Source organism: Hyperolius riggenbachi, unplaced genomic scaffold (assembly GCF_040937935.1).
Source record: "Hyperolius riggenbachi isolate aHypRig1 unplaced genomic scaffold, aHypRig1.pri scaffold_256, whole genome shotgun sequence".
Lineage (NCBI taxonomy): Eukaryota > Metazoa > Chordata > Amphibia > Anura > Hyperoliidae > Hyperolius > Hyperolius riggenbachi.
In genome coordinates this window covers 93626-117666 of record NW_027152467.1, presented here as the reverse complement: position 1 = coordinate 117666, position 24041 = coordinate 93626, and the positions used below count along the sequence as shown (strand labels likewise).

The following is a 24041-nucleotide window of genomic DNA, read 5'->3' as shown; positions in this document are numbered from 1 at the left end:
AGTGGTTGGTTGCCTGAATCCAGGAGACAGCGGTGCTTGCCTCCTCTGGGTGCTGGGTGACACAGGTTTAGCACTCTGTTCTCCCCTCCAGCTGGGCGTAGTAGTCCTCCGGGACTCAGGTGCTCTATGGGCGGTGTAGGAATTGGACATTTCCGCAGCCTCATCCACTGTCTTTGGTTCTCGATCCAGCACAAACAGCCGGACCTCAACAGGACAGGTGTGTAGGAACTGGTCTTTTATCATCAGCTCCTGCAGGGCATCCAAGGTTTTGACTGACAGTCCTTTTAACCACTGCTGGAAGGCAGTGCGCAGGTTGCAAGCATGATCCAGGTAACTGTCATTAGGACCTCGCTGCACTGTCCTGAAACGTTTGCGATACACCTCTGGCGTGAGGTGGTATCGCGCAATAATGGCTTTCTTAATTGCCTCAAAGTCTGTTTCTTCCTCCTGGGGTAGACTCACAAACGCCTCCAGGGTCTTGCCTCTCAGCCCTGGTGTGAGATATCTTGCCCACTGCTCACGGGGCACCCCATACTGCCGACAAGTCCTTTCAAACCCCTGTAGGAAAGTGTCTATGTCAGAGTCCTTGTCCATAGCGGGGAACTTATCCAGGGGGATTCTGTGGACTCGATCACCTTCGCGTTCTGCGGGTCCAGCAGACCAGTTCTGCTGCTGAAGTTTAGCCAGCTCCAGCTGGTGTTGCCATTCAGCTCTTTCCCTCTTGGCCTGGAGTCGCTGTGCAGCTTGTTCCCGCTCGGCTTGGTGTCGCCGTTCAGCACTTTCCTTCTCGGCCTGGTGTTGCCGTTCAGCTCTTCCTTCCTCTGCCTGTCGGTGCAGTAGAATCAGCTTTAGGCGCAGTTCAGGATCAGCCGAGTTCAGTAGCTGTAGATCAGCTTCCAGAGATGGCATCTCCGTGTTCGGTGGATCATCCAGGACATCGTCTCCACTCGCATCCTGTGGCGGGAGCGATTCCTCCTCTGGCGTGTCGTGAGCTGCATCCGCTGACGTTAAAGCACGGCTCGCTCTGCCTCATCATGTTACTCGAGCACACGAACTAACTGCTCCTTAGTCTGGCCGCTCACCTTCTTGATGTCTTTGTGCTCACACAGGTTGAGTAGTATCTCTTTGTTTTGCCTTGCATAGCTGGATGCTTTCTGAGCCATCGTGTTGCAAAAAATAAAAGAAAAAAGGGGGGAGGAGGGAAAGAAAAATACCAAGTGTGTATCTTTGAACAAAAAAAAACGTATATAGATTCTGCACTGAGTAGGCTAGTTGCTTCTAGCAAGCGTCCAGCCTTTAGTACTCAGAATAGCGAGCTAAACTGCGTACTAATGTACTAAACGATCCCACCACTGCCACCAATTATGTCAGGAACCGGCCCGTGGCACGCCTGCGTATACGGTTCCCGACTGCGGGTTTGATCAGATTAAGCGGGGAACAGCCTTATTTAAGCTACAAACAAGGCTGGAACCCCTCAAACACTTCCCACTGCCACCACTAGCGTTGCTAGACACGTCCCCTCAGCTGTCGAGGGCTCAACGCGCAAACTGCATTTTTGTATTTGGGTCAGCTTTGCGCTTAGGCCGAATACGAGAACGCCACGCACTCACACACACAGTACAGTTGTACAGTAACACAGCACAATCAGACACTGACTTGTAATGCAAGTTACACTGTCGTGCAGCAAAACCACTAACAGTCGTTCCGAACGATACTGTTAGACTTCCCACTCAGCTGTCGAGCGCAGAAGTGCCCCATACACACAATGCAATTACAATTTCATATGGTAGTGTTGCTCAAACATACAATTAGGCACGGACTTATACACAGCTACACTGCAGTCTCCTCTAGGCTATGAGTGTTAGTTTAGTACAGCAGAAGTCAAGCTTATTAAACAATAATTTAATATTCCAGAAAAACATGGAACAATGCAGAACAGGATATATACAAAAGATAACAAAAAATAAAAAGTTACAAAATTAAGAGTTACAAAGATAAGAGGTTACAAAGATACACACAAAAGCGATTTTGCGGGGGGTACGCACTTCTGGTCAGGAACCAGGTTAGTTCTAGCCATGTGAACTACCTCCAAGAACTACAAGTTGTGGCTATCCTAGCTGCGGTTTTATACTATGAAATACGCCTGGAGGCTGCAACTTCCTTGGGGAGGGGAGAAACTAGTTTTTAATTAAATCTCAGACATAAATGGGATTTCCAGAGATCCACATACATGAAAAGATTTCCCTAGTCCAAGTTACAGGTGACAACTAGTGATGGGCGAACACCTGGATGTTCGGGTTCGGGAAAGTTCGCCGAACATGGCCGAGATGTTCGGCATGTTCGGGCCGAACCCCGAACTTCCCGAACATCCCTATTTTGGGGGCCCTATGGGGTCGCAGGCATAAGGGGGGAGCATGCCCCGATCGCGGGGGGGGGCGGAAATTCCCCCCACCCCCTCCGCTAGCGCTCCCCCCTCTGCCCGCTTCCCCATTCAAAAGTTTCAAGAAGTACCTGTATAGCGGATGGCCTGGCAGTGGGCGGCACTGTGGAGTGAGGAGGAGGAGGAGTCCGGAGAGTGACGAGTTGAGGGAGGCCGGGCAGCGGGCGTGAGGTCAGCGAAAGGGCGGAACTTCCGCCCTTTCTCTGACCTCACGCCCGCTGCCCGGCCTCCCTCAACTCGTCACTCTCCGGACTCCTCCTCCTCCTCACTCCACAGTGCCGCCCACTGCCAGGCCATCCGCTATACAGGTACTTCTTGAAACTTTTGAATGGGGAAGCGGGCAGAGGGGGGAGCGCTAGCGGAGGGGGTGGGGGGAATTTCCGACCCCCCCCCGCGATCGGGGCATGCTCCCCCCTTATGCCTGCGACCCCATAGGGGGGCCGTATTGCGGCCTGTTCGGCCGAACAGGGCCCTGTTCGCCCGAACAGGGGCCCTGTTCGGCCCTGTTCGGGGGCATACAGAAGTTCGGGGCGAACCCGAACTTAAAAGGCCGAACACCATGAGGTGTTCGGCCGAACTCGAACATCACCCGAACAGGGTGATGTTCTGCAGAACCCGAACAGTGGCGAACACTGTTCGCCCAACACTAGTGACAACCCCATTGTTGACAGTATTTCCTGGCTGATCAAAGATAAGGATATAGTTTGCACCTCCACCAATAATTCAATTTCCACAGGTAGAAAATGGTATCAAAAGGACTTCACCCCTTCAATAATTTCCAGTAGGCTGTGAAATACATTTCAAACATTCAGGTGTCAGCTTCCCCCTGCCCCCAAGACTCTAGCAGGCTTGCCTTGTATAATGGGACAATGGCTGACACCAGACTCAAAAGCCATGCCAACCAGCCTATTCTTCCTCAATTGGCAGCTAATTAGCAGTCGACACAGTTTCCCCTGCTGGACAATGGGGCAGAGGTAATGGACATCTACATACAGAATTACATTAGACTTCAGTTTACTCTGGCCAGGTGACCAATTACTCCCAAGCCCAATACACATCTGAGGTTTTACCCAGTAGACAGAAACAGGACAGAAATATGTTCTGTTATTATCCTTAACAGCATCAGCACCCCAATATATCTCCACAAGACCTTCTCTGTGTTCCACCGATCGTTACAGAACGCCAGACCAAAATACAAATGGACGCACACTCTGACCGTCTAGGCGCACTTGCCACTTCGGTGGACACCATCAATCAAGTGCTGGGTAGTCACAAGACTATGATTGAAGCCTTGTCTGGCTCTTTACAAACCCTCCAGACAGCAGTAGATGAGGTGCGATCCCCTCCTAGTTCTGATATATACGTTTACCTGTACCTGAGAAATTTTCTGGTCACAGATCTGACTTCCGAAATTTCAGAAGTAGAGTGTTATCTTATTTTGAGTTGAGACCCCAAACTTCTGGAACAATGGCCCAAAGGGTCACATTTATGAAGACGTTGTTATCTGGCAATTCTCAGACTTGGGCGTACAGTTTGCCCACCGGAGCCTTAGCCCTCACGTCAGTGGACGAATTTTTTAAAGCTATGGCAGTAATTTACGATGACCCAGACCTTGCTGCGACTTCTGAGCAGAAGCTCAAGCTTTTGCGTCAAGGCAAGGGTCCGGTCGAGGATTACGCAGCGGAATTTAGGAGGTTGTCAGTTTCAGCCAGGTGGGACACTTATGCCCTCTTAGATTGCTTTTTATCGGGACTGTCAGATGAAATCTCTAATCTCATGCTAAGTCTGCCTGAACCTAGGACGGTCGATGAGGCCATTCCATCGGCCATTCGAGTCGACCGCAGGCTGCGCTATCAGAAACAGACCCGGGGTAGTAGTCAGGTAAAGATGGTGTCCTACGCTGCGCCTCCAGTAACTCCACCTCCTCCTGTCTCGCCTCCACCAGAACCTATGCAAATTGGTCGGTCAAAACTATCTCAAGTGGAGCGAAGACGTAGGATGTCTGAGCAGCTGTGCCTTTACTGTGCAGAGGGGGGTCATAGAGTACGTAATTGTCCCAATAAGTCGGGAAATGCTACCGCCTAGGAGTTGTAGGGGGTAACACCCTAGGCGTGCGTCTCTTACCCCTAGAAGATAAACGGTTACTTCTCCCTTGTACTGTTACATGGGAAGATAAAACTGAGATTTCCGAGGCCTTTGTTGATTCAGGCTCGGCAGCAAATTTTATGGATTTTGAATTTGCAAAGAATTTAGGTGTTCCGCTCACCCCGGTAAAACCACCCATTCAGGTTACGGCAGTAGATGATTCCCCCCTGCAAAGTAATCATCCGCTGTCTCAGACACCAGAGGTGGAAGTCACTATAGGGGTGCTACATAAGGAGAAACTGCAGTTTTTTGTGTTACACATGACCACCTCCACAGTCATCCTTGGCATGCCATGGTTGCACCGTCACTCTCCGCAGATCGATTGGACCACTGGACAGTTAACCAGCTGGTCACCTCATTGTTTCCAGCAGTGTTTAGGGAGAGTGACATTAGGCCAGACCAGGATTCATTTAGAGGGGGTTCCAGTACAATATTCCGAGTATACTGATGTGTTCTGTCCCAAAGCTGCTGACAAGTTACCGCCACATCGCCCATTTGATTGCCCCATTGATCTTCAATCTGGTTGTATGCCCCCAAGGGGTCATCTTTACAATTTGTCCGGGCCAGAGAAAGTGGCCATGCAAGAGTACATTCGTGAGAATTTAGCCAAGGGGTTCATTCGACCTTCCCGGTCACCCGCTGGCACAGCGTTCTTTTTTGTTAAAAAGAAAGACGGGGGTCTGCGGCCATGCATAGATTACCGGGGCCTGAATAAAATCACGGTAAAGAATCGCTACCCCTTGCCCCTGATAGATGACCTGTTTACACAAGTTACTAGTGTTGGGTGAACAGTGTTCGCCACTGTTCGGGTTCTGCAGAACATCACCCTGTTCGGGTGATGTTCGAGTTCAGCCGAACACCTGATGGTGTTCGGCCAAACTGTTCGGCCATATGGCCGAACTAAGAGCGCATGGCCGAACTTTACCCGAACGTTCGGCTAGCGCTGTGATTGGCCGAACGGGTCACGTGGTTCGGACCTGAACGCGCTCTGATTGGCCGAACGGGTCACGTGGTTCGGGTAAATAAATACCCGATCCACGTCATTTCTCCGCCATTTGTCTGTGGGTTTAGCTTTGGGTAGGCAGGCAGGGTAGTTCTCTCTCCAGCCAGGCTAGCCAGGGTCCCCCGGTCATTGTGTCGCTGCTGGGAATAGTAGTACACCGCTCACCCACACTATATAGCATTGTGTTTACTGCCACTCTGTGTCTCTCTGCTGGGAACAGTAGTACACCGCTCACCCTGTATAGCATTGTGCTCTGCGTCGCTGCTGGGAATAGTAGTACACTGCTCAGCCTCCACTGTACAGCATTGTGTTTACTGCCACTCTGTGTCTCTGCTGGGAACAGTAGTACACCGCTCACCCACCACTGTATAGCATTGTGCTCTGTGTCGCTGCTGGGAACAGTAGTACACCGCTCAGCCTCCACTGTATAGCATTGTGTTTACTGCCACTCTGTGTCTCTGCTGGGAACAGTAGTACACCGCTCACCCACCACTCTATAGCATTGTGCTCTGTGTCGCTGCTGGGAACAGTAGTACACCGCTCACTCACCACTGTATAGCATTTTGCTCTGTGTCGCTGCTGGGAACAGTAGTACACCGCTCAGCCACCACTGTATAGCATTGTGTTTACTGCCACTCTGTGTCGCTGCTGGGAACAGTAGTACACTGCTCACCCACCACTGTATAGCATTGTGCTCTGTGTCGCTGCAGGGAATAGTAGTACACCGCTCACCCACACTATATAGCATTGTGTTTACTGCCACTCTGTGTGTCTGCTGGGAACAGTAGTACACCGCTCACCCTGTATAGCATTGTGCTCTGTGTCGCTGCTGGGAATAGTAGTGCACCGCTCACCCACACTATATAGCATTGTGTTTACTGCCACTCTGTGTCTCTCTGCTGGGAACAGTAGTACACCGCTCACCCTGTATAGCATTGGGCTCTGTGTCGCTGCTGGGAATAGTAGTACACCACTCACCCACACTATATAGCATTGTGTTTACTGCCACTCTGTGTGTCTGCTGGGAACAGTAGTACACCGCTCACCCTGTATAGCATTGGGCTCTGTGTCGCTGCTGGGAACAGTAGTACACCGCTCACCCACACTATATAGCATTGTGTTTACTGCCACTCTGTGTGTCTGCTGGGAACAGTAGTACACAGCTTACCCTCTATAGCATTGTGCTCTGTGTCGCTGCTGGGAAGAGTAGTACACCGCTCACCCACACTATATAGCATTGTGTTTACTGCCACTCTGTGTGTCTGCTGGGAACAGTAGTACACCGCTCACCCTGTATAGCATTGTGCTCTGTGTCGCTGCTGGGAAGAGTAGTACACCGCTCACCCACACTATATAGCATTGTGTTTACTGCCACTCTGTGTGTCTGCTGGGAACAGTAGTACACCGCTCACCCTGTATAGCATTGTGCTCTGTGTCGCTGCTGGGAATAGTAGTACACCGCTCAGCCACACTATATAGCATTGTGTTTACTGCCACTCTGTGTCTCTGCTGGGAACAGTAGTACACCGCTCACCCACCTAACTGTATAGCATTGTGCTCTGTGTCGCTGCTGGGAATAGTAGTACACCGCTCACCCACCACTGTATAGCATTGTGCTCTGTGTCGCTGCTGAGAACAGTAGTACACCGCTCACCCACCACTGTATAGCATTGTGCTCTGTGTCGCTGCTGGGAATAGTAGTACACCGCTCACCCACCACTGTATAGCATTGTGCTCTGTGTCACTGCTGGGAACAGTAGTACACCGCTCAGCCACACTATATAGCATTGTGTTTACTGCCACTCTGTGTCTCTGCTGGGAACAGTAGTACACCGCTCACCCACCACTGTATAGCATTGTGCTCTGTGTCGCTGCTGGGAATAGTAGTACACCGCTCACCCACCACTGTATAGCATTGTGCTCTGTGTCTCTGCTGGGAATAGTAGTACACCGCTCACCCACCACTGTATAGCATTGTGCTCTGTGTCGCTGCTGGGAACAGTAGTACACCGCTCAGCCACACTATATAGCATTGTGTTTACTGCCACTCTGTGTCTCTGCTGGGAACAGTAGTATACCGCTCACCCACCACTGTATAGCATTGTGCTCTGTGTCGCTGCTGGGAACAGTAGTACACTGCTCAGCCACACTATATAGCATTGTGTTTACTGCCACTCTGTGTCTCTGCTGGGAAAAGTAGTACACCGCTCACCCACCACTGTATAGCATTGTGCTCTGTGTCGCTGCTGGGAACAGTAGTACACCGCTCAGCCACACTATATAGCATTTTGTTTACTGCCACTCTGTGTCTCTGCTGGGAACAGTAGTACACCGCTCATACACCACTGTATAGCATTGTGCTCTGTGTCACTGCTGGGAATAGTAGTACACCGCTCACCCACCACTGTATAGCATTGTGCTCTGTGTCGCTGCTGGGAACAGTAGTACACCGCTCAGCCACACTATATAGCATTGTGTTTACTGCCACTCTGTGTCTCTGCTGGGAACAGTAGTACACCGCTCACCCACCTAACTGTATAGCATTGTGCTCTGTGTCGCTGCTGGGAATAGTAGTACACCGCTCACCCACCACTGTATAGCATTGTGCTCTGTGTCGCTGCTGGGAACAGTAGTACACCGCTCACCCACCACTGTATAGCATTGTGCTCTGTGTCGCTGCTGGGAATAGTAGTACACCGCTCACCCACCACTGTATAGCATTGTGCTCTGTGTCACTGCTGGGAACAGTAGTACACCGCTCAGCCACACTATATAGCATTGTGTTTACTGCCACTCTGTGTCTCTGCTGGGAACAATAGTACACCGCTCACCCACCACTGTATAGCATTGTGCTCTGTGTCGCTGCTGGGAATAGTAGTACACCGCTCACCCACCACTGTATAGCATTGTGCTCTGTGTCTCTGCTGGGAATAGTAGTACACCGCTCACCCACCACTGTATAGCATTGTGCTCTGTGTCACTGCTGGGAACAGTAGTACACCGCTCAGCCACACTATATAGCATTGTGTTTACTGCCACTCTGTGTCTCTGCTGGGAACAGTAGTATACCGCTCACCCACCACTGTATAGCATTGTGCTCTGTGTCGCTGCTGGGAACAGTAGTACACTGCTCAGCCACACTATATAGCATTGTGTTTACTGCCACTCTGTGTCTCTGCTGGGAAAAGTAGTACACCGCTCACCCACCACTGTATAGCATTGTGCTCTGTGTCGCTGCTGGGAACAGTAGTACACCGCTCAGCCACACTATATAGCATTTTGTTTACTGCCACTCTGTGTCTCTGCTGGGAACAGTAGTACACCGCTCATACACCACTGTATAGCATTGTGCTCTGTGTCACTGCTGGGAATAGTAGTACACCGCTCACCCACCACTGTATAGCATTGTGCTCTGTGTCGCTGCTGGGAACAGTAGTACACCGCTCAGCCACACTATATAGCATTGTGTTTACTGCCACTCTGTGTGTCTGCTGGGAACAGTAGTACACCGCTCACCCTGTATAGCATTGTGCTCTGTGTCACTGCTAGGAAGAGTAGTACACCGCTCACCCACACTATATAGCATTGTGTTTACTGCCACTCTGTGTGTCTGCTGGGAACAGTAGTACACCGCTCACCCTGTATAGCATTGTGCTCTGTGTCGCTGCTGGGAATAGTAGTACACCGCTCACCCACACTATATAGCATTGTGTTTACTGCCACTCTGTGTCTCTGCTGGGAACAGTAGTACACCGCTCACCCACCACTGTATAGCATTGTGCTCTGTGTCGCTGCTGGGAATAGTAGTACACCGCTCACCCACCACTGTATAGCATTGTGCTCTGTGTCGCTGCTGGGAACAGTAGTACACCGCTCACCCACCACTGTATAGCATTGTGCTCTGTGTCGCTGCTGGGAATAGTAGTACACCGCTCACCCACCACTGTATAGCATTGTGCTCTGTGTCACTGCTGGGAACAGTAGTACACCGCTCAGCCACACTATATAGCATTGTGTTTACTGCCACTCTGTGTCTCTGCTGGGAACAGTAGTACACCGCTCACCCACCACTGTATAGCATTGTGCTCTGTGTCGCTGCTGGGAATAGTAGTACACCGCTCACCCACCACTGTATAGCATTGTGCTCTGTGTCTCTGCTGGGAATAGTAGTACACCGCTCACCCACCACTGTATAGCATTGTGCTCTGTGTCGCTGCTGGGAACAGTAGTACACCGCTCAGCCACACTATATAGCATTGTGTTTACTGCCACTCTGTCTCTGCTGGGAACAGTAGTACACCGCTCACCCACCACTGTATAGCATTGTGCTCTGTGTCGCTGCTGGGAACAGTAGTACACTGCTCAGCCACACTATATAGCATTGTGTTTACTGCCACTCTGTGTCTCTGCTGGGAACAGTAGTACACCGCTCACCCACCACTGTATAGCATTGTGCTCTGTGTCGCTGCTGGGAACAGTAGTACACCGCTCAGCCACACTATATAGCATTTTGTTTACTGCCACTCTGTGTCTCTGCTGGGAACATTAGTACACCGCTCACCCACCACTGTATAGCATTGTGCTCTGTGTCACTGCTGGGAATAGCAGTACACCGCTCACCCACCACTGTATAGCATTGTGCTCTGTGTCGCTGCTGGGAACAGTAGTACACCGCTCAGCCACACTATATACCATTGTGTTTACTGCCACTCTGTGTCTGTGCTGGGAACAGTAGTACACCGCTCACCCACCACTGTATAGCATTGTGCTCTGTGTCGCTGCTGGGAATAGTAGTACACCGCTCACCCACCACTGTATAGCATTGTGCTCTGTGTCGCTGCTGTGAACAGTAGTACACCACTCACCCACCACTGTATAGCATTGTGCTCTGTGTCGCTGCTGGGAATAGTAGTACACCGCTCACCCGCCACTGTATAGCATTTCTGTACTGCCACTGTACTGCTGCCAGTCAGCGTGTACGTTTACGGATAAGTGAAATGAAGAAGAAATCCTGTGAAAGAGGGAGGGGCAAGGGAAGAGGTGTTCCCCCTGACGGTTCACGTACAGGCCACAGTGGAGCACCGAAGAAAACCCACTCAATACCGCCCATGTTGTCCAGGAAATCAACCCTCACAAAACCAGAAGAACAGGACCAGATAATTAATTGGATGACCTCTCAAGCGTCCAGCAGTGGGTTAAGCAGCACCAGCACATCACGCACGAGGTCCGAGTCCTCAGCCAGTTACAAGGAGCCAGTGGGCACAAAGCTGACACAACCGGCAGCGACACCACGCACACAACTGCCAAATAACCAGTCCGAAGAATTTCCTCAGGACACAATGGGGTATTCGCAGGAGCTATTCCCAGCCCAACAAACTTCCACCTTTCAAAGGTCAATGGAACAGCCAGAAAGTTTGTGCCCGGATTCACAACCATTGACTGTGGGAAATGCATCGCGCACTGAAATGCAAGGCGAGTCCGAGGAGGACTTTGAAACCCAAATCCCAGAGCAAGTTGGGCAGGAGGGGTTTCAATTGCAGGAGGTCGGCCGAGAAGATCTTGAAGACGACGTTGGAGTGTGCTGCGCAGAGGTTGTTGTGGGGAGCTCTACTCCACGGCGGCGGCCCACAATCACATATGATGAGTTTGAGGAGATGGAAGAGGAGGAGGGTATGGACAATGTTGACAGAGACCCAGATTTTGTATGTGAAGGAGAACATCGCCGTCGTAGCAGCACAGATGAGTCTGTTGAAGAACCCACTGCTGCACGAGTTCGTCTTGTGCCACAAGGTAGGTGGCGCGAAATTTCAGGCACCACAAGCGTGGAAGTTCAAGTGAGACGCAAAAGAGGCGCAAACAGAAATCGCCAGCAAGGCAGGTGCTCCAAAGTCTGGCCTTTCTTTGAAGACTGCAGTGAGGATGGTACCATGGTGATTTGCAAGGTGTGCAAGACCCGCCTGAGCAGGGGGAAACATATTAACAACCTCTCCACCACCAGCATGACCCGCCACATGGTATCCAAACATCCCACTCTGTGGCCGCCAGGACAGGGTACCAGCAGCAACACTGCCTCCCTTGGGGTCACCAGACTCACCACCAGACCTTCCTCAGCAGCAGCAGTAGCCCAGCCATTGCGTGGTTCACAACAACATTCACAAACATCAGACGACGCCGACACTGTCACTTTCCGGAATAGTGCTCTTGAGGTCTCCCAGTCATCAAACACAACAACCAACAGCCGTTCAGTGTGCAGCCCTACGGTTCAGTTGTCTGTCTCGGAGATGCTTGAGTGCAAGAGGAAATTGCCAGCAAATGACCCCCGGGCCGTGGCACTAACAGCCAGCATAGCCAAGCTTCTGGCCTGCGAAATGCTGCCATATCGAGTGGTGGAGACAAACAGCTTCAAGGGCATGATGTCAGTGGCCATCCCACGTTACGTGATTCCCAGCCGCTACCACTTTGTGCGCTCTGCAGTGCCTGAGTTGCATGAGCACGTGGTCAGCAAAATAGCCCGAAGCTTGAAGAATGCCGTTGCCTGCAAGGTTCACCTCACCATTGATACCTGGACGAGTGCGTTCGGCCAGGGTCGATACATCTCCCTTACCGCACACTGGGTGAACCTTGTGGAGCCTGGCAGTGATTCCTCACCTGCTACGGCGCGGGTGTTGCCCACGCCGCAAACAGCTGCACCTAAAGGGACTCCAAGATCTAATTAAACGCAAAATGTGAACTTACCCGGGCTTTGCTGTAGCCCAGTGCTGGTCTGTAGTTCCCACGACGTACCTCTGGGTCTTCTCCCAATGCCTCTTCAGAAATGGTTGGCCGGCGGATCCTGGCGACACTCGGGCCGAGTGTCGGGCTCCTTCTTCCGCATATATCACGCGTAACGTCATTACGCCGGCCGCCTCGCGTCATCACGGTGGCCGGCGTGACAGTACGGCGCATGCGCGATTAAACCACGCATGCGCCATACTGTGACGCCGGACGCCGTAATGACGTTACGCGTGATGTATGTGGAAGAAGGAGCCCGACACTCGGCCCGAGTGTCGCCAGGATCCGCCGGCCAACCATTTCTGAAGAGGCATTGGGAGAAGACCCGGAGGTACGTTGTGGGAACTCCCGACTAGCACTGGGCTACAGAAAGCCCCGGGTAAGTTCTCATTTTGTGTTTAATTTGAGCTCGGAGTCCCTTTAAGTATACCCAAGTGTATATGAAGTGTATACACTTCCTCTCTTAATCCCTCTCCATCCCGGTATGCCCACTTTCAATGCTATTGAAAACATGGCTCCTACAGAAAGTAGAGCTGAAACATGAAAAATGATGTCTGTGGGTCCTTACAGCGCATGCGCAGTCTCTGTCTCCTCGAATTATTTTCCGACTCTCTGCATCGCATCATAGTTCCGTGCACTATGACGCGTGCCACAGAGAGGAGGGGAGGAAGAAAGTAGAGTAGACTGAACCTGCATGCGCTGTAAAAGAGAACTAAAAAGCAATGAATAATTGCTACATATACTCTTTACACTTTAAATGTCTATTTTGCACACTGGTGCTTTGTGTTGGACACAGAAGATCTACAAAATTAAGGGATTGCATCACACAAGCAATGTGACACATACAACTAAGTATTCTGCATAAATATATGTTTTAGAAATGCATTGTATTAACAATGTCATTGCATTTCTTTTGCGATTATTTAGTCCAACACAATGTGTCAGTGTCAGAGATTGTACAACAAAAGAGAAGAAACGTATCCTTTTTTAAGAAAAAAAAATATTTTTGTGAAAAGTTTTTATTTTCTTTTTTTTTTTTCTTAAAGGGGAACTTCAGCCTAAACAAACATACTGTCATTAAGTTACATTAGTTATGTTAATTAGAATAGATAGGTAATATAATCTCTTACCCACCCTGTTTTAAAAGAACAGGCAAATGTTTGTGATTCATGGGGACAGCCATCTTTGTCATGGGGCAGCCATCTTTTTGGTTGAAAGGAGGTGACAGGGAGCAGGAGACACAGTTCCAACTGTCCTGTGTCCTGATCACCCCTCCCAGCTGCACACCCTAGGCTTCAAATGTCAAATTCAAAATGTAAAAAAAAAAAAATTGCACCAAAACAGCAGAACGAGAACAACAACATCAGAAATCCCATCATGCTTTGCCCGGATTCAGGGGAAAAATGCCCGGGCAGTTTTCTTCTGTACAGCTAAAAATGAGGCTTGTATAAGAGAAACAAAGTTCTGATGCTGTGAAACTGTTAAAGAAACACCAGGCCTTTTAAGTGCTGCTGAGTCGATTTTTAGTCTGAAGGTTCACTTTATAGAGAATCTGTACTCTAAAAATTTAAAACCCCTCCCACAAGTAACAAGAAAAGTACGTACTCCTGGCAGTTTCCTGTCTGTGAACCTTGCTGCATTGTGGGAAATAGCTGTTTACAGCTGTTTCCAACTGCCAAAAAACCATGCAGCAGCTACATCACCTGCCAGCAGTAAAACTGTTCAACAAAAAAAAAAAAAAAAAAACAACAAAAAAAAACCCCTCAGTCCACCCTACCCCCTGTCCCCTTCAACTGGCGGACCTCCTCCTCCACATTCGCCATATGCTGGCTCATCTCCAGCATCTGTTTTTTCAGTATGCGGATTTCCCGCTCATGCCTCCTCTTCGTCTTCGTCAGCTGCCTCACCTGGCCCCTCAGCCTCATATATGTTGATAGAGGAACTGTAGAAAAAAATGTGTAAAATAGGTAAACCCAGCAATCCATCAACTTGTACATATTTCAATCTCATAGATCATCCCTAAAATTAAGAACCTGTAATGTAATACATATAACATAGCATTTACTTGCTTTTCCATAGTATGCAATGTTAATCATACAGTAAGAGAATTTTACCATAAAGCGGTGTCCTGGCTCTACTCAGATAAGCCCTCTGGCTATGATGGCTGGGGCCAGGTGAGGAGGCTCTTGAGGAACAAGGCCTGGGTGCAGAGGTTCCCCGGGCAGTGCGGGCACCACTTGCAGCTGTAGTAAGGAGTAATGAATAATAGAATTGAATCAAAACATATGATAAAATGGATAAAAAGTAATAACTTTATTGTTTGAACTACAATTACTTTTATTTCTATTTTCAAGTGAACTTTGATAAGGACCTTACTCTAAACACAGAACAAAAAAACATATTCTTATTCCTTTAATGTATTTATTATACATGAAAGAATATGACTCTTCAATACAGTAAAATAAAACTAGGATAGGCTTTAGGCCTCTTGCACACTGCAAGCAATTCAGATTCAGATTCCGCTTTTTAATCAGTTTTTACCTCCGATTCAGATTCAGATTTGCAGTGTGCAAGGAGCAAACTGCAAATCTGAATCTGAATCGGAAGTAAAAACAGATTAAAAAGCGGAATCTGAATCTGAATTGCTTGCAGTGTGCAAGAGGCCTTAAAGTGATCCTTTGCGGCTATTGCGGCCTCCTGGACGTAATAGTAGCATAGGGGGCGATATTTTGGCTGGGAACACGAAGAATCACTCGCGTTCCCAATGCCTGTCGGGTCCTGACAGCGAAACCGGAAGTGGTCGCCGTCGGGTCCAGGAGGATCTGAGCGAGGCGGCGAGGGCACCGATCGACTGCAGGGGGCTGAGGGAAGCCCCAGTTGAGTAAAAATCTTTTCTTTTTTTTTTTACAGGCTTAAGGATCACTTTAAAGAGAGCACTTGGAACGCAGACTGGGGCAATGGTTCATCTTGTAGAAGGAATACGACCCTGGGCAGTGGGGCACACAGCCAAGATATCAATGGTGTGGCTCCGAGACAACTCTGTGTATGTCCTTGAGTGGCCCAGCAAGAGCGTAGGCTTCAATACGATTGAATAGCTCTGGAGAGATCTTTAAAAAAAATTGCTGTGCAACAGAGCCGGACCATCCACAAGGCAAACCTAGCCACTTGCCTAGGGCCTGGAGAGGATATAGGGTCCAGATGGACGACAGCACCTATCAAATTTTTCTTAAAAAAAAAAAAAGTTAATTGATCATCAGTGGTTATCAAAAACCAATGTTAAGCCTAGGGGCCCATTTTTTTTTAAATAACTTTATTTGCATGAATGCAGTATAATCAGTACATATTGCACAAATATCATCACTATGCCCACACAGGAGCACAAAATAATATGTTTTAACCCATTTTGGAATAAGCCCCTAACAAAACAAAATGTGGGAAAAGTTGCACTGTGAATACCTTACGGATATATACTGTAACTGTACATACTGCACAACTCTATAGTATTCAGTCCATGGAATTAATTTTTAGGATAAATACATACAGCATATAAAACCCAAAATAGACATACATAAACTAATAGTTTGCTGACTTACATCCTATTTGTGCAACCACCCGCCTGAGCAGGTCCTGGTCCCTCCTCTTAAGGTCACTCCATAACATTTGGACCTGCTTGGTGGTGAGGACCCGCCGATACTCGGACCTCAGGATCCCCTGCACCCTTCTCACCACGTCGCGTTTTTCCGTAGCGGTGGTGAGGTCGTACCGGCCTCTTGTAAATTCCTGGAAAAGAAATATTACAGTATTAATGACCACTGTATTATACCTTAATTAATTCAGAATCTTCTTACTTACAGCATAATGTAAAAGATTATAATATTATTCATAATGACAGTTTTCAAAAATTGTGGGAAGCAACCAACTATCACTTCGGGCAGATACTAGGGATCAACGATGACTAGTGCCACCTATAACTGCTGACATTGCTAGTCATAATAACTACATCATTTCATTTCATGTGTGATTTGACTGACAGAGAAGATCCTGTGACAGCAAGCATCAAATATATAATTGAATGGATTCGATGAACTGGCCGCGGCGTCTATAGACTTTGTGCCAGTTCATAGCCATGGGCGTCCGCACAAAATTTTCCAGGGGTGGGGGTGCAAAAAGGCAGGGAAGAAGTGGTGCGCCGCAAATTTTTGAGAAGATGTGTGCGCCGAAAAACCTGAGGGTTATGTTGTGCGGCGCACGTACGCGCCTCCCCCAAAAATGGGTGCGGCCATGGACCAGAATGTGGGTGTGGCCATGGGTGGTGACAAATTTTCATTAACTTAGCAATGTGGGACATTAGATTAGGACAGTGGTGGCGAAACTTTTGGAGGCCGAGTGCCCAATGTAACCCAAAAGTCACTTTATCTATCGCAAAGTGGCAACAGCAATTTAAAACTTCATACAAACGTTTTAACTCATACATGAACATTATTAAAAATCCAAGTTGCAAATAAACTGTGAAGATAAACAATTTCATTCATCCTACTCCTGAAAAATGTATTCGTTTTTTAGAACCTCACAGTTTTATTTTCCGTTTTAAAAAGCAAAAAAGTAGGTTTAATGCTATTGTCTCATAGGATAATGATTCAGCTTTTCCCAGAGGCCCCCAACAAGACAAATTTAGCAATCATCATTAGGCCCCCAACAAATCATCAGGCTCCCAACAAGACACATTCAGCAATCTTGAGGCCCCCAACAAGACAAATTCAGCAATCATGAGGCCCCCAACAAATCATGAGGCCCCCAACAAGACATTCAGCAATCTTGAGGCCCCCAAAAAATCATGAGGCCTTCAACAAGACGAATTCAGCAATCATGAGGCCCCCAACAAGACAAATTCAGCAATCATGAGGCCCCCAACAAATCATGAGGCCCCCAACAAGACATTCAGCAATCTTGAGGCCCCCAAAAAATCATGAGGCCTTCAACAAGACGAATTCAGCAATCATGAGGCCCCCAACAAGACAAATTCAGCAGTCATGAGGCACATAAATAGACAGGATTTCACATAAATAGGCAGAATGCCCCCTTAATATGGTAGACACCTCTCACCTGGATTCTCAATTCTCCTCTACTGGCTGTTGTGCCTGGCAATACTGTTTTTGGTTGGATTGGGGATGACGTGTGGGCTGAAAGGCCTTGCGTGATGCTGTGGCCAGGCTGGCTGGCGGTGATGCTGTGACCTGGCTGGCGGTGATGCTGGGCTGTGCTTGGCTGATTGAAGTAAATGCTGTCCCCTAGTTTAGGTAGCGCCAGGAACCCCCAGCTTAGGAAGTGACAAGGACCCCCCAGTAAAGTAGTGACAGGGACCCCCAGTAAGGTAGTGACAGGAGACCACCAGATTATGAAGTGACAGGGGACCCCCAGGTTAGGAAGTGACAGGGGATCCCCAGGTTAGGCAGTGAGTGACAGGGACCCCTTTAGGCAGTGAGTGACAGGGAGCCCCTTTAGGCAGTGAGCGACAGGTGCCCCCTCCCTCTCTCTAGCCGCCGCTCTTCCCCCCTCACCTTGCAGCAACTTCAGACCTCGATCAGCGGCGACCCGACCAGTAAGTGCGGGCGCCGGACGCACCCACTCTATATGCGGAAGTGATGTCACTTCCGCATATCAGTGCGGAGTGCTAGGTCCTAGCGCCCGCATGGCTGGTCGCCGCCTGATCGAGGTCTGACGCGGCGGCCAGGAGGGGGTGAGCGGCGGCTACAGGGGGTGAGCGGCCCAAATTGCGTTTACTTTCTGCTGAAATGTGGCCCAAATTGCGTTTATTTTCTGAAGAAATGTGGGCCAAATAGCGTTTATTTTCGACTGAAATGTGGCCCAAATTGCATTTATTTTCTGCTGAAATGCAGCACAAAGTGCGTTCATTTTCTGCTGAAATGTGGCCCAAAGTGCGTTTGTTTTCTGCTAAAATGTGGCCTAAATTGCGTTTGTTTTCTGCTAAAATTTGGCCTAAATTGCGTTTGTTTTCTGCTACAATGTCTATATTTGCTGCTTTGGGGTTACGGTTACGCTCCGCCCATACAATGTCATGACCACGCCCATTTTTTGGCGGGGCGCACTATGCGCGCCGCACACGCCCCCCAGGCCCGTATTCCGGCGCGCTGCGACCCCCTCCCCAGCTGTCCACAGCCCACCCCCCACCTTCACTTGTCCCAGGTTGGACCCAGAAAAAACGGGTCACTGTAGTGAATATGTCTCACTCTACTATTAACAACAGTACTGCTACAAAATGCAAAGTTACAGAGATAAACTAAAAACAATTCTCTACTACAACACCTATGATATCCTTTTACATGATGGGACATATAAAGATTAGAGAAATGCAGTCAGAAACAGTAGCCAAAAACTATACATTCTGTTAATAGATTGCTTACCTCAATTAGCATAACTTTCATCCTGAGGGGAATCTTAGGAGGCATGTTGATGGCAGACAGTGCTGTGTGCGATGGCAGTGCTGATGCGTGTGATGCGTCCTCTCCACGCGTTTGCCGGTGCCTGCTCTGGCCAACTTCCTGTGTCTACGCATCAGCCAATCAAAACCTCGTTTGTGACGTACGCGTGTACGTACGCGTACGAAGGCAACGTACGCATGCGCGTGCGCATAAGGGCAGCGATGATGCGGCTGGTTATACGCTTGCCGGCTAGACCGTACGCATCGCAGGCAATCCGGTTCGCGCAGGCGCTGTACAAACACGGCTGAAGCATAAAGAATTCGGCATGCGAGCATAATGCTACGCATACGGCTACGATATTTACGCGGATACGCGTATTTCATTGAGTACTTTCGTAGGTGCAGACGTAACGAAGTTTAAGGCGTATTGTCGTAGTCCTACTACGCGTGGATGCGGAAAAATACGCGTAGTTCCAGCGTAGCGAAGTTTGCTGACTACGACCATCCCTGAGTGTGTGCTCCTTTCCTATGACTGCCTCGTACTTGTATTACTGGACCTATCTAACCAGCCCGAATCACATGATCATGTATCTTGTACCATCTCCCTTCCCTAGTGTAATCTACATGATTGTGTGCTCCTTTCCTATGACTGCCTCGTACTTGTATTACTGGACCCACCTAACCAGCCCAAATCACATGGTCATGCATCTTGTACCCTCTACCTTCCCTAGTGTATTCTACATGATTGTGTGCTCCTTTCCTATGACAGCCTCATACTTGTATTACTGGACCTACCTAACCAGCCCAAATCACATGATCATGTATTTTGTACCATGTTTGCCTTGTATAACTTTGTCCTAACCTTGTTACGTCTGTCATCCTTATACCATTCTATGTATTTGTTGTCCAGTGCTGCATAATATGTTGGTCCTTTATAAATGCAATACATAATAAAAACAAAATAATAATAATAATAATAATAATAATAATAGGCACAGCAATAGAATGGTCTGAATGCTTGAATGTGGCTCTTATCTGAGGACAACAACCCCCCCCCCCCCAAAAAAAAAAAAACAGTCCTCACAAAGATCCACTTATTATTTTGTAACTGAACAATATCAAAGTTCCTCCACAGTTTTCCTCTTCTAATTCCAGCACTTCCATGCCCTGATCCCACTCTGCCCCCTAGAGGACGCTTTACACCTGAGAAGAAGACCTATGTTGTGAAGGATCAATTGTCAGTGTCCTGTGAGAGGGGATTTGTTCTCATAGAGGTCAGTGTCCATTCTACATGATACATCTGAGTGCTATGTGAGTGGAGCAGCCACATTCCTTGCAGCACTCAACTGCTCTGCAGTAATTCAGAAGCCCCCCAAAAAAGGTTCTTGGAGAAGAGGTGCAGAGAGAGATAGAGAGTGAGAGGGAGAGAGAGTAAGGGCTGGTTCACACGGGCATCTGCTGAGCTTTTGCTTGGCATTGCGTTCAAACGCCAGCGTTTAAACGCCAGCGTTTAAAAGCTAGCTTTTGAAAGCTTTTGAAAAGCGTTCAAGGCTAGCAGTTCTGGTCTCTGCTATTGTTTCCTGGCGTTTACTGCCTCTGAAAGCAGCATGTTGCTTTTGAGACTAGACGCAACGCTGGGATCTACTGCCAGGCTTTCATGAAAGCCTGCAAAAGCCAGCTCTAAACGCTCCCATTCACTTGCATGGGATGGCAGTAGATCCCAAAAAACGCTGCGTCTGAAACGCTGCGTTAAACGCCACAAAAACGCCCGTCTGAACCAGCCCTAAGAAATATAGAGAGAAGGAGAGAAAGAGACAGAGAGGAGAGAGAGAGAGAGAGAGATAGAAAGACAGTGTGGGAGAGAGAGTGCACTGAGATTGTGGCAAAGCCATGGCTAGTTAGTGGCTTGATAACTGTCCTGGTGGTCATGCTTGAAAAAGATCTAGCCCCCTGTTCTGGGATGCATTGGTGCTATTGGTACGACCAAAATGCATGACTTTACATTTTTCAACAACTGCCATGTATGTGCCCATATAGCCATCCTATCCAGATCCTGTTACAATATGCAATAATAGCAACATTGGTCACTACTGCATCTACTAGGTCATTAATAAATAAATTGAAGAGCACTGGACCCAGTACAGACCCCTGTGGTACCCCACTGCTAACAGTCTCCCATTTTGAGTACGATCCATTGACCACAATTTTTTGTTTTCTGTCCATTAGCCAGTTCCCTATCCATGCACACAGACTCTTCCCCAGTCCTTGCATCCTCAACTTTTGCACCAGACTTTTGTGGGGAACAGTGTCGAAGGCCTTTGTAAAGTCAAAGTATATCACATCTACAGCATTCCCAATATCCATATTAGATTACAAGATTATTTTCTACTATGAAGTCTTGTATAGTATCTCTTAGTAACCCCTCAAATAGTTTGCATACAACTGATGTTAAACTTACAGGTCTATAATTTCCTGGATCTGATTTTATGCCCTTCTTAAATAATGGGGAAACGTGGGCTGTACGCCAATCCACTGGGACTCTGCCAGTTGCAAGAGAGTCACAAAAGATAAGATAAAGGGGTTTATCTATAACTGAACTTAATTCCCTTAGGACCCGAGGATGCATGCCATGCGGGCCAGGTGCCTTGTCTATTTTTAATTTATTTAGTCTTGCATTCACTTCTTCCTGCGTTAAGTATTTAATATTACAGTTGGAAGATTGAGACTCTTCTGCCTCTGTACCGTATTTTTCGGACTATAAGACGCTCCTGACCATAAGACGCACCTAGGTTTAGAGGACAAAAGGCAAGGGAAAAATATATACTAAACCTGGTGCATCCATGGTGAAGGGGCATCTTGTGGATTATGCTCCTTTGTACCTCTTGCCCCCTTGTACTTCTTGTGTCTCCCTGTGTCCTCCTCTATCCCCCTTGTGTCCTCCTGTGTCTGCCTCTGTCCTACTCTATGCCCCTTGGTGTCCCCCTGTGTCCTCCCCTGCATGGGCACAGTGCAGGGAGTCCCCGACATTGTGGCGGGTTGGAGGTTCATATTAGCAGGTTCATTTGTAACACACAAGTCAGGATCTCCCTGCATTTGGACTATAAGACGCAGTGACTTTTTTTTACCCACTTTTGGGGGAGAAAAAGTGAGTCTTATAGTCCAAAAAATACAGTAATTTGCAACAGTGATGTTTCCCTTGTGAAGACAGAAGCAAAGAAAGCATTTAACAACTCTGCCTTACCTTGGTCATCCACCATTGAGTTCCCACCCTCATCCTTTAGGAGTCCTATACAGTCAACCTTTCTTTTTTTAGAGTTGATGTACTTGTAAAACTTTTTTGGGTTAGATTTGATATCCCTAGCGATTTGATTTTCAGCTTCGATCTTTGCCAGCCTAATTTCTTTTTTACAATTTTTATTGCACTCCTTATAATTGCTTAGTGCAGCCTCGGTCCCCTCCTGTTTTAGGACCTTATAGGCATTCTTTTTCCTCTTCATTTTATCTCTAACCTTTCTATTCATCCATAGAGGCCTTTTTTTATTCCTAGATATTTTGTTTCCATATGGGATATACCAGGGGTGGACTGACAACTCATGGGGCCGCCGGGCAATAGGAGATTATGGGGCCCCCATACCAGTGTTTCCCACCTTTCACGTTATATTTTTACAGACTAAGATATAATAATTTATTGGGTGGGGCAAAATATACATGACCTTAGCAGTGGTGTAAAAGGTCTGCTGGGGAAGTTTGAACTCTGCCATAGTGTTTCACCCCAAAATACATGTAATCTGACAGCATTTCACCAAAAATCCATGCAATTTAGCAGAGGTTCCTCCAAAATACAGATAATATGGCAGTCGTTCCCCCAAAATAGACGTTATCTGGCAGCAGCGGTTCCCCCAAATATACATAATTTGGCAGCGGATCACCAAAAATACATGTAGCAGCAGTGGTTCCCCCAAAATACACAGAATCTGGAAGCAGCAGTTCCCCCATTATACACAATCTGGCAGCGGTTCCCCAAAAATACACATAATCTGGCAGCTGTTTCTCAAAATACACTTAATCTGGCAGCAGCAGTTCCCCAAAAATAGTTAATCTGGCAGCAGTTCCCCCAAAATAGGTGCCTCCAGTATAGGTAACCAGGTCAAAGAGTATCCCCAGTGGAAGTATCCAGGTCTATAGGTTTTCCCAGTGCAGGTATCCAGGTCTATAGGTGTCCCCAGTATAAGTAGCCTAATCTACGGGTGTCCCCAGAATAGATAACCAGGTCTATAGATGTCCCCATTTAAGATAGCCAGGTCTATAGATGTCCCCAGTTAAGATAGCCAGGTCTATAGCTGTCCCCAGTATAGGTAGCCAGGTCTACAGGTGTCTCCAGAATAGGTAGCCAGGCCTATAGGTGTCCCCAGTACAGAGAGCCAGGTCTATAGGTGTCTCCTGTATAGATAGCCAGGTCTTTAGGTGTCCCCAGTATATGTAGCCAGGTGTATAGGTGTCCCCAGTATATCCAGGCTATAGGTGCCCCCAGTATATGTAGTCAGGTGTATAGGTGCCCCCAGTATATGCAGTCAGATGTATAGGTCTCCCCAGTATAGCCAGTTGTATAGGTCTCCCCAGTATAGCCAGGTGTATAAGTGCCCCCAGTATATGCAGCCAGGTGTATAGGTGTCCCCAGTATAGCCAGGTTTATAGGTGCCCCCAGTATATGTAGCTAGGTCTATAAGTGCCCCCAGTATATGTAGTCAGGTGTATAAGTGCCCCCAGTATATGTAGTCAGGTGTATAGGTGCCCCCAGTATATGCAGCCAGATGTATAGGTGTCCCCAGTATAGCCAGGTTTATAGGTGCCCCCAGTATATGTAGCTAGGTCTATAAGTGCCCCCAGTATATGTAGCCAGGTGTATAGGTGCCCCCAGTATATGCAGCCAGGTGTATAGGTCTCCCCAGTATAGCTAGGTCTGTAAGTGCCCCCAGTATATGTAGCTAGGTCTATAAGTGCCCCCAGTATATGTAGCTAGGTCTATAAGTGCCCCCAGTATATGTAGCTAGGTCTATAAGTGCCCCCAGTATATGTAGTCAGGTCTATAGGTGCCCCCAGTATATGCAGCCAGATGTATAGGTCTCCCCAGTATAGCCAGGTCTATAGGTGCCCCCAGTATATGCAGCCAGGCTTGTAGGTGTCTCCAGGAGGGGAGACAGCCAGTGAAGGAGGGCGATGGGCATAGCAGCGGAGAAGGGGGG

General features: G+C 48.2%; 1 protein-coding gene across 1 annotated transcript in view; it reads left to right on the top strand.

The window, feature by feature from the left end:
* Nucleotides 1-24041, top strand: part of LOC137543859 (mannan-binding lectin serine protease 2-like) — a 93246-nt gene that overhangs the window by 16165 nt on the left and 53040 nt on the right. The window contains exon 4 of the mRNA XM_068264929.1: nt 19954-20072. Coding sequence (XP_068121030.1) covers nt 19954-20072 — 119 coding nt within the window. The remainder of the gene's footprint in view (nt 1-19953; nt 20073-24041) is intronic.